Genomic DNA, 16,120 nt, shown 5'->3' on the forward strand with positions numbered 1-16,120 from the left:
ATTTAAATTTAAGAACCCACATGGTAGAATTTCTTAAACAAAAAGTAGAAAATCTTTGCAACCTTAGACTAGTCAGAGATTTTCAGATAGGACATAAAAAAGCATAAGCAAACAATAAAACCCTGTTAAGTTGGGCTTCATCAAAATGTGAACTTCTGTTCTTTGAAAGATACTGTTAAGAAAACAAAGCAAGCTACATGTTTGCAAAACTTACATCTGACAATTACTTACATCCAGAATACACAAACAACCCTTACAACTTTATAGCAAGAGACATAGTACAGTTTTAAAAAATGAGTAAAACGTCACAAAATGATGTTTGAATAAGTAGTAACACAGTTGAAACAGTGTTCAAAAATATCAGTCACTGGTGAAATTCAAATTAAATCGCAGTGAGCTAACACCTCACAGCCACTAGCAGGGCTGAAGTATAAGAGTGACCATGCTAAATGGGGAATGGGCAATACACCAACCAGTACGTGAGTTTTAGCAGGGTTGCTGGATACAAGTTCGATGTATAATTGAATTCTCAGATGTTGCTGGTGGAGATAGAAAATGACACAATCCCTTTGGAAAACAGTGTAGAAGTATCTTAAAAAGTAAAATCTACAGTTTCCATATGAAGTAGTAATCCTCCTCCTAAAACTTTACACAGGAGAAATGGAAACATATGTCCACACAAAGACTCATACAAGAATGTTCGTAAAAGCTTTATTCACAATAGCCCCAAACTGGAAGTTACTCATGACCTGGCAACTGGTGAATATATAAGTATATTGTAGCATACTACTCAGGAATAAAAAGTAATGAACTACCAATGTACACAACAACATAAAAAGATTATGTTGAGTGAATGAATTTGGACCCAAGGGTCCATGTTATACGATGCTTTTCGTATGAAACTCTATAAAAAAATCAGATTTAATGTAGCCTGACAGAAAGCAGATAAGTGGTTGTTTTGAGGCCAGGGGAGGGGAGGATAGCTGGCAATAGGCATAAGGAAACTTTTTGGAGTGTTGGAAATAGTTGTCGATTGTGGTGGTACTAAGGTGTACATTGTTAACATTTTTCAAGCTGTACCCTTACAAAGGATGTATTTTATTATGTGTAAAGTATACGTCAATGAGAAGAGTTTCTTTTTTTAGTGTTTATCACTTTAGTGCTGTATTTCAGAATCATCTGTTAAGCTTTTTAAAATGCGTGTTCTTCTAGGTCATGTCATACTCAAGGAATCAGTCACTCATTTGAGGCATTTAAAAGTTTCAGAGGTGATTCTGATTCTCAGTGGGAGTTCAGAAATATGTATATTTTTTTCTTTGCATGACTCTTTATTCCTGAGGGTCCCAGGATCTAATATGGTCAAATTGTATATGTAAAACATTACTCATCTTTCTCATATTATTCACATCCCCACTTTTTAAAAAATGGCTTTAAAAAGACCTTGAGTCTATTTTATTTATTTTGAAAGTTTTCTGTTTTTAATAGCATATGCATACATTGTTATGATAGAAAATTGAAGCAGAAGAGAAAAATTTGCCATTATGCTGCAGTTTGAATATATGAAATGAGAAGGTGGAATGTCCTGTCTAATCCTCCAATCTCATAACCCTAATTACTAACAATGTGATGCATTTTCTTCTGGATATCTTTGTTTCCTTGTAGGAAAGGGACACATATCTAGTATGATCTGTTTTCAGATGTTCATTTTTCTATTTAAGTAGTCTGTGTTGAGTGCCTTCTCTGTAGCAGCAATTATACTTGGTCCTGAGGATAATGAGCCAAGTGACATCTGCTGTCCTGTAATCTGCCGTCTGGTGGGAGGAGAGATAAAGACTAGATAATAACTACACACACACACACACACACACACACACACACTGTAGCAAGTGTTACAGAAGACTGTTGTGGAATGAGATTAAATAGTAGAAATTAAAACCGTTTCTGTCCTGTTCACGCTAGTTCAGAGCCAAGCTTTGAAAAGTTTGCTTTTTCAAAAGCATTCAGTACTGCTTAGGTAGCATGATGATGACTCATTTGGATAAAACATCTTACACATTTATAATTAAAGTACTATTTTTTCCTCTTATTGTTAGAGTTTTTGTATTATTTTAAAATAGTAAGGAATCTTAAGCATTTAACTTCAGTGACAAAAAAATTGGAAAAAAATTTCACTTAGCAAATATAAGTATCTTTTCGAGTCTTCCTCTGTGATTGTCACTCAGTTAGGTGCTGTGCAACATTTTGTTACTAAAACAGCACTAGCAATTTGAAAATGGCAGTTTGTTCTAGCAGCTTTTTTTTTGGTGGTGGCAGAGAGGTTATTAATGTTGGGATGGGTCAAATACAAGTGTTTTAAAGAATATATTACATAAAATCTAATTGCATTTAATATTAATAGAGAGTATATAGGATGGATGTTTTGTGCTCATATAAGCTCAGGAGATTCAGAGTTAAAAGAAGTGAATCATTTTTATCTCTGGGTTTTTTTTTTTTAACCTTTAATATGTTATATCCTGTGTCTTCACGATGGAGCTATGGTACACAGTGACTCTGTATTTGATCATGGAACCCTTTCTGACTTGCTTTATACTTTTGTGGATAGATATATAAAGAGAGCAATGAGTGCCCAGTGGAATCTTAAAAAAACCAACCAAACAAAAAGACCCCCTAAAATGTAGCGGCATATTTTAAAGATGCACAGTAATTTTAATGTTAAAAACATTGTTTAACTGGTCATGATTCGTTGCTTGTAAGCACTAGATAGTTTATGTTTATATACTGAACTTTGGGAATTAATGTATATGTAACAAAAGAGTCAGTTCTCCATTCTTAAATCCTTAACTGGGAGAGGAAAGTGAAATTGATGTTTCTCTTATATTTCAGAACAAAGTAGAAGAGATGACTTAGAAGCTTTAGGTCATATGTTCATGTATTTTCTGAGAGGCAGTCTTCCTTGGCAAGGTTTAAAGGTAATTGTTTTTGTGTTTCCTTTTGAATTTCATAAATTGTTAATATGTCAGGGGTCTTTCTTCCAAATAGTTAATTTTAACATCACCAGCTTCTCAGGACTTTTTTTCCTTTCTGTTTTAGGCTGACACATTAAAAGAGAGGTATCAGAAAATTGGAGATACAAAACGAGCCACACCGATAGAAGTGTTATGTGAAAATTTTCCAGGTAATGAATAACATGTGCTTATACACAGAAAACCACAGCAGTTAACTTCCATTGCTCAAGTTTGTAATGACTGGTTTTTATGCTTAGAAGAAACGAGTTCAAAGTATGATTTAAAAGATGTTAGCCTTTGATGCATAGACCACAGGGACAGTTCGTGTATTTGCTCTGTTCAGATGGAATTAATAGAAGAAAATCCCATTTTTTGATAGTGTTGATAGTGATATCAGCTAAAATACCAATGACATACTTCTAATAAGTTAAAATACTTGCTGAGATATGCAGCTGTAAAGTTTTAGTACATACTGTTAGTCATTTGAGTCTCATTGTCAGACTCAAAAAAGGTGTGTGATACATGATTTAGTTTTCAAAGTACATTAAGATCTTACAAACCTTAGTACTGGCAGGCTAATGTTACATTGGGGAGCTTTATAAAAATAGTTTTACTTCCATGCAGAGTTTTGGCAACTCAGATTAAGCCAACAAAAATTTTCTTGATTCCTAAATCAGTTAAGGAGTAAGAATAATGTGTTGCTAATGATGGTAAGTAATAAGTGAACCAATCTGAAAGGTCCAAGACTGAGATCATGCCTCACTTCAATATTCACGCGTCCTCCTGTCCAATGCTGGCATCAGTGCTGGAGTATTAGCAGGCAGTATAATCTCAGGGAGCCCTTCAAGTTTGCTTTCGTTATTCGGGGACAATAGACTTTAATTGCATATTTTTCGTCTTTGCTCTAACATCTAGAACTGGAAATTAACAAAGATTTTGGTTGACACTAGCAGTGTAGGTGTAGACAGACTGGCTCTGTGTTATTATAAAGCATATACACATTTCTGCCGGATAAAATGGGGGTGTCAGAGTCACTTAGCCAGGTAATTAGCTAGATTGTAGAATAGTGAGAGTCACCCTGTGAAGAAGGTCATTGGATGCCATTCTCATTGCCTCTTGGGCTGTGCATGATTCTGTTCTCACTGGCCACTGTCAGTGAATTGGATCAGAAAAACACCCTAGAGTAACTTTCCATCTCTCACTACAGTTGATTTTTCTGTATCCTGATGGTAAAACCCTGTTTTACTGATTGCTCACCATATTGTGTGTTGATTTTTATGGCTTTTTTCTTTATTTTCCTTTAGGAAAGAGGCTTTTTAAGAAAAATACTTACCTCTAATACATTTGGGAATTACAGTGGCACAGAGAAATTTATATGTTATCAAATAATTGTTGTATGACCAGAAATTAAATGAAAAATTAAACTCTGCTGCGGTTTTATTTCTGAGATCGCTTAGCTTTGTTTGGTTAACATTCTGCTCATGGCCCAAGTTAGGAATTTGAATCCTCTGTTGGTCAGTTAGTTGAATGTGCCTGATGGTAGAAGAAATCCATCATGCTAGTGTGGATGCTTTCATATATAAATCAATTCCCATCAGTATTTTAAAGAAATATTTAAGTTTATGAGCGGAGTGTGGTGCTTGTGTTTAGGTATTTATGTGTTAAGTTACTAATTCAGTTTTTAGTACTATCCAAGGTTTTTACTCAGAATAACAATGTAAAATAATTTTAGCTTTTCCTAATGAAATGAAGCAGAGGAATTTGTTAAGTAAAACCTCTCATTTCTCCTTTGACCCTATATTTTCCTTCCCTTCTCTTCTCCTTTTTAATTTCATTGTGATTAAATTCCTTAAATTTTAAATTTTAGTAGAATTTTGTTGCTTTTTCATATTTTTGTAACACTGTTTTTTGACATTTAAATAATTTTATTATTAATGAATATATAGGAAAGTATAATCAGAATACTTTTTATTCCTTTCTAGAAGAAATGGCAACATATCTTCGTTATGTAAGAAGGCTAGATTTTTTTGAAAAACCAGACTATGACTACCTAAGAAAGCTTTTTACTGACTTGTTTGATCGAAAAGGATATATGTTTGATTATGAGTATGACTGGATTGGTAAACAGTTGGTGAGTACACGAAAGATTATTTGTAGTAACTTCCCCCCCACAGTACAGCTTCTTCAGTGAAAAGAGTTGAGTACAAATAGCTTTTTTAGAAGATTTTATTTATTTATTTATTTAACAGAGAGAGAGAGAGAGAGAGAGAGAGATCACAAGTAGGCAGAGAGGCAGGCAGAGAGAGAGGGGGAAGCAGGCTCCCTGCTGAGCAGAGAGCCCGATGTGGGACTCCATCCCAGGACCCTGAGACCATGACCCGAGCCGAAGGCAGATGCTTAACCCACTGAGCCACCCAGACGCCCACAAATAATTTTTTTAAAGAATTCATTTTATTTCATCTTCCTGGGCATTTTAGGCAGCATAATACTAAAATTATTCGTTTGAATTTTATAGAAACTCCATATTTGGACTCCTTGCTTTTTAAAGTAATGAGTTACTTTCAACTTTTCATTCCTGATTTATTTCTTACTGTCGAATGTAATTTTTTTTTTTTTTTTTTTGGATAATATCCTGTTATTTTAAAAGATCAGTTAGTCTTGTATTTTGTTTATTTCAGCCATTTCTCAAAACATTTGTAATTCTAAATTATAGGTTTTAATTATACTAGCAGTTTTATTTAGCTGAAGTCTTAAATAGACTGGTACTTAAAAATTACAGCATGTTTTTGGTTTTCAAAACTGTTCTAAGTTTTCGTAACTTAAAAAAAATTTAGTCTTAACTGTAACTGTAGGATTGGTGCTTATCACTTGAAGGGACACATCATAAAATTCTTTCTTTGAAGGGACAACTTTTAAAATATTTATTCTCACTATTTTTTTTTTTTTGATAAGTGAGAATGTCTTAAAAAACTTTAATTGTGGCTTGCTGTTGGCCAATTTTTGTCCATATTTGGAACTACCAAACTCTCAGATTCAGGTATTTTTGAATAATTGGCTTATTTAAGTGTTTAATCTACATTTTTCTTAGATCCAAAGTTGAATTCACCTGGGTCAAAATATTGACGACAAACCATTTTATTAGCTTACTTTAAAAATAATTTTCTTATTTTCTTAAAATGATTTGTTCTGTTTATGCATTGGCTTTGAAAATGAGAGACATACATGAATACACTTTTATTCTTCTGATACGAAAAAGTAACCTGAAAGTAAAGACAGCATTAGAGAGCCTTTAAACGTTTTTTGAAAACAGTGTAAAATGTAGCTATGTTCTCTTGTTTTAACGTCTTATTTTTAGTGACATATTTCGAGAATGATCCCATTTTTTAAGGTGTCTTTACTTTTGGTGTCTTTTATTATTTCTTTGATTCCACGAAGCAACTCAGTACTTGTGAGTAACCCTTCTGCAATAGTCTTACTATTGATGCTCATTCTGTATTATAGCCAACTCCAGTGGGTGCGGTTCAGCAAGATCCTGCTCTGTCATCAAACAGAGAAGCACATCAGCACAGAGATAAGATGCAACAATCCAAAAACCAGGTTTGCTGCTCTTTCAGATATGAAATATCTTGATTTGCTTCTGTATTACCTTTTGACAGCGTAAAAATAAATTTGGTTTTTTACCATGCCCACATGATAGTCTTATAGGTGTGCCCATGTGGATGTGTGTATGTGAGCACATATCCACACATATAGATACATATTGAAGGATTGAAATACATCTTTTTTCCTTCAGTAGATAAAGATGATATACACATGCATAATAAGGATTGAAAATGCACAGATATGCAACAAATGAACTGTTTCCCCCTCAGGTTCACTCTTCACTAGTTTAAAATCACATGAAATGTTTAATGATAAATTTTTAATTAGTGATATAAATTAGTATGACAGCAATATTTGATACTCTATGAGAGTGGAAGTGTTTGGATATCTTGTTGGAGTAAATTATGATAGCAGTTGATCTTTCTAACTGCAGTCTAATTTAGCTCAGTAAATTATTTGTTGAGTTTCTCCTATTTGAAAGCTACTATTCTGCATATCGCAGAAATGCACAAGGAAGGAAAACAACATAACCTATAGGAAATTATTTTGTAATGAATGGCTAAGAGCTCACTCATTCTCTGGAATCAGACACATCTGGGTATAACTTGGTCTTGGACAAGTTACTCCATCTTTCAAAGCCTTAGTTCTCTCATCTGTGAAACACAAAAATGCTTTTTAATTCCTATAAGCATTCAGTAAATCTCAGGTCTCATGGCTGGTGTTACTGTTTTGATTATTGCAGTAAACTCACAAGTAACTGTATTACCAAACAATGTAACCTCTGTCACATGGAACATATTAGTAAACTGCCATGAAGGTCATTGGAGTATGGGGATCTGTAAAGATTGTATGCAGAAGGTGGCTTTTGAGATGAGCGTGAAGAATGAATGGTGTTTTTAAAAGGCGGATGAAAGAAAAAGGGCATTTGAGGGAGAGTGAACAGTGTAAAATAGGAAGGAGAAGTTTAAAAATGTAGTTTGTTTGAGGAATAGTGAGTATTTTAGTTTGCATTGATCAGAGACTAGGTTCCAGGGAAGCCTGGCAGATAGGGAGTGAAGAGTTTGTATTTCTTGGGTAAGATAATTGAAAGCTGTTGAAATTTTTGAGTGGTGGTCTTGCTTTTCTCTTTTTTGTAAAAAGAAGCTTGATTTAATCCATCTTTGACATAAAACATTTTGCTAATTGGGAGTTAAATAGTGTCTTTAGAATTTCCAGTTTTAACTCTTTCTGGGGAAGGATAATGTGCTATCTTTTCTTACTCTTACATTTTTTATCCCACTGGAATTCAAGTGAGTTAATAAACGAGCTAAAAATGAAAGGAAAGAACACAACACAATAAAAATCATAGCAAAATAAAATGCTCCATTTAGGGGATGTTTAACAATATTATGCTTTAAAGTACAGCCAATTAAAACAGAGTAGTTTTAGAATTTTGCCTTAGAAAAATTGGGACAATAAAGGATCTTAAATACAAATTTCTTCAGATATAAATTAGTATCAGTTGATAATTTGAGTACTCTGGTAAGATGCTGCATATAGAAAGAAATGGCTCCAAGTGAAGACTTGGAGTTTGTGTCTTATAAATCAGAATTAATTTCTCAATTGGATGATGATCAGTAATTCATGTTCTCTGGAGATGTCCTCTTGAGCTGTTAGGTGTTGTAATAAGTGAAACTTTTCTCTTAATTTTGAGTTCAGTTATAATTCAGATGTCTTCAAGTTGAACTTCCCGTGTGTTTTGACTTGTCTTCCTAGCTAGATGGTGAGCTCCGTTAAGGTGGGAACCATGTTTTATTTATGTAGTCCTTGTTGCACTAAATATAGGGAGTCGATTTTTGTTTTTCATTGTGTGTTTTTTTCAGGAAACCCTTTAGGGTAGCTTATGTATTAAATTTGAGACCTGGATATGTGCACTGTCATCATAATAGAAAAGTTGTATATCTCAACTTTTCCTAAACATCATTGAAGCAGTAAACATTTCAGGTGTGTGAGAAACTCAAAATTGACAATTGCAAAAGAACATTTAGTTAAATGACTGAAATGTTGCAGTGTCCCCAGTTAAACAGTTTTTGCTGTACAGCTGGTGGTTGAAGTTCAGAATCTCCTGACATTTCAGAGAAGGAGTTCGATGCATGTAACTTTTGTTTCTGAAGGGAGGCTGGAGAGCTGTTCCTGTCTTCTTAAAGAAGTCCGTGACCCTTAAATGTTACCTGTTTTTCTAGGCAGTATTTAGGTGTTTGTCTCCATTTTAGCATCATTTTCATTCTTTCATCCTCTTCAGATTTAATCTCTTTGAATTTACCTTAGTTTAAGCTACACAACTGCTAAATTCTGGTTTTGAACATGGAGGGTTTAACGAAAAGACCTAGAACTGTTGTGATTGCTTTGATGATAGACCTCATGCCTCTTCAGACTTCTGGTGTAATTTTGCGTTGTACAGTTTAATTTGGGAGGCTTAGTGCCAGAACATTTATTCACTGTGCCTATTTGGACTTAACATCTCTTCTCCCATAGGCCTGCTCTGGCTACTGATGGGCTCAGGCTCCTGAGGGGCCAATATACTTGGCACTTTGTGGCAAGTTTTTTTCGGCAAGTTTTTCATGACTTCGGTTGAAAAAGAAAGAAAAGAGCACCAAAGACTATAAACATATGTCATTGTTTTAATGAGCTAGTTAGTACTACTGGCAGAGCAGTTGGCTCTTGAGTTAGAATCCCTGCTGTACTTCTTGCAGTGTCTTTAAACCTTAGTCAAGTGTTTAAAGTCTCAGTCTCTTTATCATTGGAGTGAGGATGATACTGTCTATCTCATAGTGGGATAACACATACAAAGCAGCTAATGCAAAACCGAACATGTAAAAGAATCTTAAATATTATATTCCTTCCTGATCTTTTTATTAGTGCTGTCCACAAAAACTGACCCCTGTTAAGCAGCTACTGCTAATTCTGCCAGTAGATTATTTTCTGTGGTTATTGTCATGCCAGTTTGCCAAGTCATGTAAAAGCATCAAGAATTACCAGCCTATCACGGGAATGGGCTCCTTAATTTGAACCAGATAAAAAGAGGTCAGGGAAGCAAAGGGATTCATATAAAGTAGGATTATCACTTTAAAAAAAAAATTTCTCGTTATATCCTCATAGTGTTCTATATAACACTTGTCACTTCTTAAAGAACTCTTCTGTTTTCTCATATTAACCTCTCAATCAGAAACCCGGTACTAAGCAAGAGAGGAAAGTTTTCTAGGATCTAAGTACAGCTGTTTGAAGACTTTTTTTTTTAAACCTTTGCTAGAAGTAGTTCCTCATCAGAAAACCAAGGGGGACATCTACCATAAGATAATATAGTGGATGGCATTTTAGTACTTCGGTGATTTATTTGGAATGTTTTCCTGGGCACTTAATTTTTACCTCCCTGGTTCTTTGTTAACTTCATTTATAAAATTGGAAGCTGGACCGTATCATATTTAAAGCCCTTTCACTTCTCAATTCTATGGTTCTGTTTTATTTCTGTGGTTGATCATTACCTAATGGTATCCATGTGACGAAAACCTCTCCACATCCAGTATGCAATGTCAACTGCATCTGTGACTCAGAATAGCAAGGATATTTTGAATTTCCTTTTATACGTTTGTTTTCTATATTATAAGGATGAGATGTTTAACATATTGGGTTTTTCTTCTTCCATGCATGCCACATGCATTAAATAAATGGCAGTCGGCAGACCACAGGGCAGCTTGGGACTCCCAGCAGGCAAATCCCCACCATTTGAGAGCTCACCTTGCAGCAGACAGACATGGTGGCTCGGTACAGGTATTTTCTGATTTTTGCATGAGTGATTATTTCCCAGATTTATACAACTAACCCTTTTTTGGAACTCATGGCATGACTTCATATCCTACTGAAAAACTTGTTTCTGAACTCTCCATAATTCTCTTCCTTTGTATTTAACCAAAAAGCAAAATTAACATGGTCTGGAAAGACCACCAGGGATACTACAGTTTTGCCTTTGTTCATTTTTGCAAGTACACGCAACAGTATTAAAGTAAGTCATACAACAGGTTAGAGAAACAAACTGTATTATTTGAAATGTGTTAAACTTGATTTTTCAGTAATAAGACCAGACTTTTTTTTTTTTAATGTTGTAAGCAGTAGAACACTTTTATAACTTTTCATTTTCATTGATTTTTTTTCCTTTAAACTTCAGTCAGTTGACTAGATAGAAAATTTTTTATCTTTAGTACTCAGAATATACTTTCTGATTAATTGGTCAAATGAACATGACCCCAACTGTTATAATGGTATATTTTGTTTCTAGAAAATCAGATGGAGAAAATAATTTCAAGAACAAGTATTTATTAAATACTCCCCTCAATTTTCTGGATATTTCTAAAAATTTAAAGCTGTCCTTTATTTTTTTGAAGTGTTCATTCCCCCCCATTCTCTGTTCCCTGAGAATACCTTATCTTGCCCTCCCATGCCCCCTCAATTTTCATCTTTTATGTGAATTGTAGAAAGGGGAAGGTTAATGAAGTCTTTTATTTCTTTTAGAATGCTAGCTTAAGGTAATTTAAATGCTGGTTCAAAGTAATTGAGATAATAAATGTTATCTCCATCCATTTCAATTTAGAACTTCCTTTAAAAATTTTGATTTTTTTCTCCACATATTTCCACTTGAATAATTTTCCATTATGTTTGACCAGATTTACATTTTTTTTAGTGAATATGTATATATATATAGTCTATTGGATCTCTGCTCTGGATTTTATTCTTTCTTGATTTGAATTCTAAAAGTCAGTTCTTGATTAAATCTTGTAAGTTCTTGTGTTTTTCTCACCATTAAGTTTTAAAGGTAATTTAGGTATGTAACCAAATATTTTTTATAGAACTTTGTAGTCTGTGGACCTTTCAGTCCTGTGTAACAGAGGTATTTGAAAAGGACTTAGAGGCAAGGGTGCCTGAATTGTAAACATTTTTTATGACCCCAATTCATATCCTTGGAAAAGTTAATAGAACAAGTTATATTTGGTTCCATAACACAAACTGGATGGTATGTGTGTCTGTACACGTTTACACGTTTCTAAGTGTTGTATGTTATGACAGCAGGTGTCTGGCTCAGTGTTCAGGGATATCTGCAACCGTTATGGCACTATTAGAAAGCTTTCCGGCCACTTCTTCACCATTACCATAAATGTATTATTTTCTTAGTTTCTTCTTACCCTGTGGGATTCCCCGAGGTGGTTCATGGGATCTCCAGACTATCAAGGGGGTGATTATTGGCTCATCAGTCTAGTACTGTATGTTCTGTTTTTTCATATGTTCCTGGAGAGTCATTTCCACTCTGCTCCTTTCTCACCGTCTCTTTAAAGCTTCTCTGCCTATGGAGACTACACCTGGCTTCATCCTAATATTCAGGATGTGATCAGTTTTACTTACTAGAATTTTAGGTAATACATAAGTAAAGCAAAGAATTTTACACTATTTCTGTTGACTTCCTGAATATGTTTTATACTATTAACTAACCTGACATGATGGACATTAAGCAAGCTTAACTCCTGTGAAAAATGTACTGACAGCCTAAGTAGGCTCATGCCTGAATCTTGTTCTGTCCTAAAATACTGACTTCATTTATGATTAATATCCTACGCACGTAAAAAGTTTGAAAAGTTACAATATGACACTTGTATAGTTGGGCTAATAAAATTGTAATTTAAAACTAGTAATATGAAGAGGAAAGAAAAGTGCCTAAAATCTAAGCTAATGTGATCATTATAATAAATGAATACTACATTTGATTCTGAACAAAGGAAGTGAAACAATGTATTCAGTCATTCTCATTCTGATAAAGGGAAGAGAGAAAGAGAAAAACCTTTTTATTAATACAAAAGTGTGAGACTAATTTGCCTTGAGATTCTTTCTGTGATGATCATTACACTCCCTGTTGGACAATTTCCAGTGTTGACTTTGTAGGAGATGCAGAGACTTTATATGGCAATTAAAAAACTAACCTTCAGCAAATACTAAGGTCCTGTCATCAGATAGTTTCTTAGAAAAGGCATTACCATAATAAGTTGATAGCTATCTGATAAGAAATAAATATGGTGCAGATTTAGGATATTTGGAAGTAGAATCAGGAGTTAGCCCAAATAAGCCCATTGGGGCCCATGGCATTCATCCCTCATCTGTCACTGCAGTGTTTTCCTGGAGCTTAGAATGGCTCTCAGTGCAGCACCACAAAGCATTCCGGGCTGCTTCCAGTTGACCTACAAGATGAAACCTCTTGCTATTTTGACTTACAGAAGGATCCTCGGATATTCGTTATTTCAGGTGTGCTTTTAATAGGAACTGAATGGTGGAGTCTAAATTTGAACTCCTTGTTTTTCCAGAATTACAATATGTATTTTTTTTTAAAGATTTTATTTATTTATTTGACAGAGAGAGACACAGCGAGAGAGGGAACACAAGCAGCAGGAATGGGAGAGGGAGAAGCAGGCTTCCCGCCGAGCAGGGACCCCAATGTGGGGCTCGATCCTAGCCTGGGATCATGACCTGAGCTGAAGGCAGACGCTTAACGACTGAGTCACTCAGGCACTCCCAGAAGTACAATATGTATTACAGGTCACACATCTGGTTTACCAAGTTAATTTCATTGCATTTAAGAGTGCAAGCCCTAGAGTCATATTCAAGTTTAAAATCTATGCCATAGATTATTCATCAGTAAAATAGAAACTTCTTTTTCAGATTTTTAAAGATTATTTATTTATTTGAGAGGGAGAGGGAGAAAGGGCAGTGAGTGCGAGAACACGAGGGAGAGAGGGAAAAGCAGGCTTCCTGCTGAGCACGGAAGCCGTTGCGGGGCTCCATCCCAGGACCCTGGGCTCATGACCTGAGCTGAAGGCAGACACCTAATGAACTGAGCTACCCAGATGTCCCAGCAAATGGAAATATAATAATACTTCTACCTCATGGTTTTGTCGTGAGAATAGTATAGAAGGTGGGCCTTTTGAAAGACTAAATACTAGTATAATCTATTGCTTTTTCAGATTAAGAAACTTGATTAATCTCTGGGAAGGGAAGTCTAGTGGTACAGCCCAAAGGAAATATTGCCAAATTGGAATTTATCCAATTTTTTCCTACATCTTTAGTGTAATCATGTTAATCCACTGACTTGAAGGATCCAGCTACACATTTGATATACTTTCCCCACAGATTAAAAATTATATTCAAATATCTGAAGACTAAATTTGAATTTGTTCTTGGCTTTTATGTGTTTTGGAAAAGCACCTAGACAATCAGACATATTCCTCTCTGCTCCCTTTAGCATCCTTGGTAATAAATACGGCTAAGAATCTTAGACCTAGCACTTTCAGTTTCTGGGCTAGTCATTATTTAGCAGATAACATATATAAGTGTTCCCAGGAGGTACTAGGCATTGTACTGGAGTCTTTGAATAGAAGGAAGAATAACAAAGCTAGGGTGCCTTTCCCATGGAGTGTCCAGCCAATGGGGAAGGTCAATGAAACAGGCAGAGTGGTAAGCGGAGAATGTATAGTGCGCTATAAGAACATATAGAGAAGCACCTAACTTGGATTTCATGGGTTAAGATTTCCTGGAAAAAGCAAAACCTTTCTGTATTCTGTCTTTTCATCTGTTTCTAAAGTAGAGCTTCAGTAGCAGGAGTTAGCAGATGGAAAGGGTCTAGAGAGGACCATCCAAGACAAGAAGGCAGCACATGTAAGGTGGCGGAGGAGAGAGAGAGAGACGTCTTGAGCAATTGGCTGCAGTCCAGTCACGCCGGTGTGTATATTGAGAAAGAGGACCGAGAGGTAGACAGGAGGCAAGTCATGAAGAACCTAATAGGTCTTGTTATTAAGTTTGGACTTATTTGAGGATGTTGGGTAGCCGTAACGAGAATTAGATAAGGAAGGTAACTCTATTAGTGTGTTTTCTAGGGATGACTTTTATTGGAGCCTAGACTGAAGGGAAAACAAGTCTAAGGCAGGGACGCAACTCACAGAATTCTAGCTGAGGGAAGGTGATAGGTAGCCGAAATGAAGAGAAATGAGAGGATTTGCAAGATAATTAGAAGGCGGATTTTAGTTTGGTGCCAGGGCTGAGGGGGAAGGTCATGTCACTTATCTGCCTTTTTGATGTATCTCTGCCTGGCAAACCAGAATCTCCAAAATGAGGTTTTAAAATGTACCACTGACAGCAGGTAGTGCTCATCTCGAATCCCACGGGGACTGTGACTTTATGGCTCCTTTGAGCTCAAGGTCAACTGGAAGCCCGGTTCTGGAAAGCAGAGAGGCAGTTTCCAGCACAGGGAGGAAGACAGATGTCAAGGGCGCTACTGAAGACTGCTTCACGTGCGCTGGTGTAGGCCAATTGTTGGGGGATCTCGGCTGGTCGTACAGGCTTTGGTTGTGGTTAAAGGTACACTGTTGCGTCTGAGCCCCTGAAAGGGAAAAGGGCTAACTCCCACACATTGCCGCTGTGCCTGCAAGGGAAGGGTAAACGTTATCTGTTGTGCTGGGCATGCAGGGATTTTCATCAGCCTCACTTGACACATACCCATGCGGGTGAGGACAGCAGAAAAGAATGGGACGAATGCATTTTGGAGTGATCAGGAGACTTGTGTAGTGACGAGTTGGGAATAGCGGGTGCCATGCCTCAGCCCTTCCTCCATTGTGTTTGTCGTTGTTAATGCTTCTCTTTCTAAAACATGGCCAGTCACCACTTTCACTCTGCTCTCTCCCATCTTTCAGAGCACACAGGTACTAACAAGGGGGGGGCACGGATTGAGTGATGAGTACAGTCATGTCTTTTGTCCTGTGTTCCAGGGTGCTGAGGTCTGTGAGGGAGCATTTGTTTGAGGAGAGGGGTTGGGTGCCCTTTGCAGATGAGTAGTGTACGGCTCCGCTCTGTCTGCTTAGCTTAGGAAGTGTCTTATCCAGGGGTCACTGGGGAAATTCAGCATTAGAGGTTTATTTTCATACCCTTTTTAGTAACCTTTACAGCAGCGTCTCAAAGACTGGAGTATAGTGCTCTGCTTAGTACTTTATAAGTGAAAGTTAGATCAAAAATCCATTTTGGTTTCTCTTTGCTGAAAGTCAGTGAGAATCTCACTGGCTTTCCAGTTGTCAGTTGGAGTATAAGGAAGATCAGTTATAACTCTAGCTCACTCTGGGTTTTTTTTTTTTTAAATTTTTAAAGGTTTTATTTATTTGACAAAGAGATAGAGAATACAAGGAGGCAGAGGGGCAGGCAGAGGGAGAGGGAGAAGCAGGTTTCCCACTGAGCAGGGAGCCTGATGTGGGGCTCAATCCCAGGACCCTGGGATCATGGCCTGAGTCAAAGGCAGCCGCTTAACTGACTGAGCCGACTGGGTTTTAGAATATGTAAGAAAGTTGGTTTCTTGTAATACTTGGGAACCCTAGCACAGGTCCAGAAGACTCTTTGGGAATTACTCTTACCTATATCTCATTTACTAGTGTGCTTTCTTATAGATAGCTCTTAGA

At 36.3% G+C, this 16,120-nt stretch overlaps 1 protein-coding gene across 6 annotated transcripts in view; it reads left to right on the top strand.

Moving 5' to 3' along the window:
* CSNK1G3 (casein kinase 1 gamma 3) overlaps positions 1 to 16,120 on the top strand; it is a 112,886-nt gene that overhangs the window by 79,456 nt on the left and 17,310 nt on the right. For 2 of the 6 annotated variants that reach the window (XM_032335489.1, XM_032335492.1), the window contains exons 7-11: positions 2,884 to 2,969; positions 3,091 to 3,175; positions 4,988 to 5,136; positions 6,507 to 6,602; positions 10,320 to 10,415. In XM_032335489.1, coding sequence (XP_032191380.1) covers positions 2,884 to 2,969; positions 3,091 to 3,175; positions 4,988 to 5,136; positions 6,507 to 6,602; positions 10,320 to 10,415 — 512 coding nt within the window. The remainder of the gene's footprint in view (positions 1 to 2,883; positions 2,970 to 3,090; positions 3,176 to 4,987; positions 5,137 to 6,506; positions 6,603 to 10,319; positions 10,416 to 16,120) is intronic. The other 4 variants (XM_032335491.1, XM_032335490.1, XM_032335493.1 and 1 more) reach the window with 4 other exon arrangements.

This window comes from Mustela erminea, chromosome 3, assembly GCF_009829155.1.
Source record: "Mustela erminea isolate mMusErm1 chromosome 3, mMusErm1.Pri, whole genome shotgun sequence".
Taxonomy (NCBI): domain Eukaryota; kingdom Metazoa; phylum Chordata; class Mammalia; order Carnivora; family Mustelidae; genus Mustela; species Mustela erminea.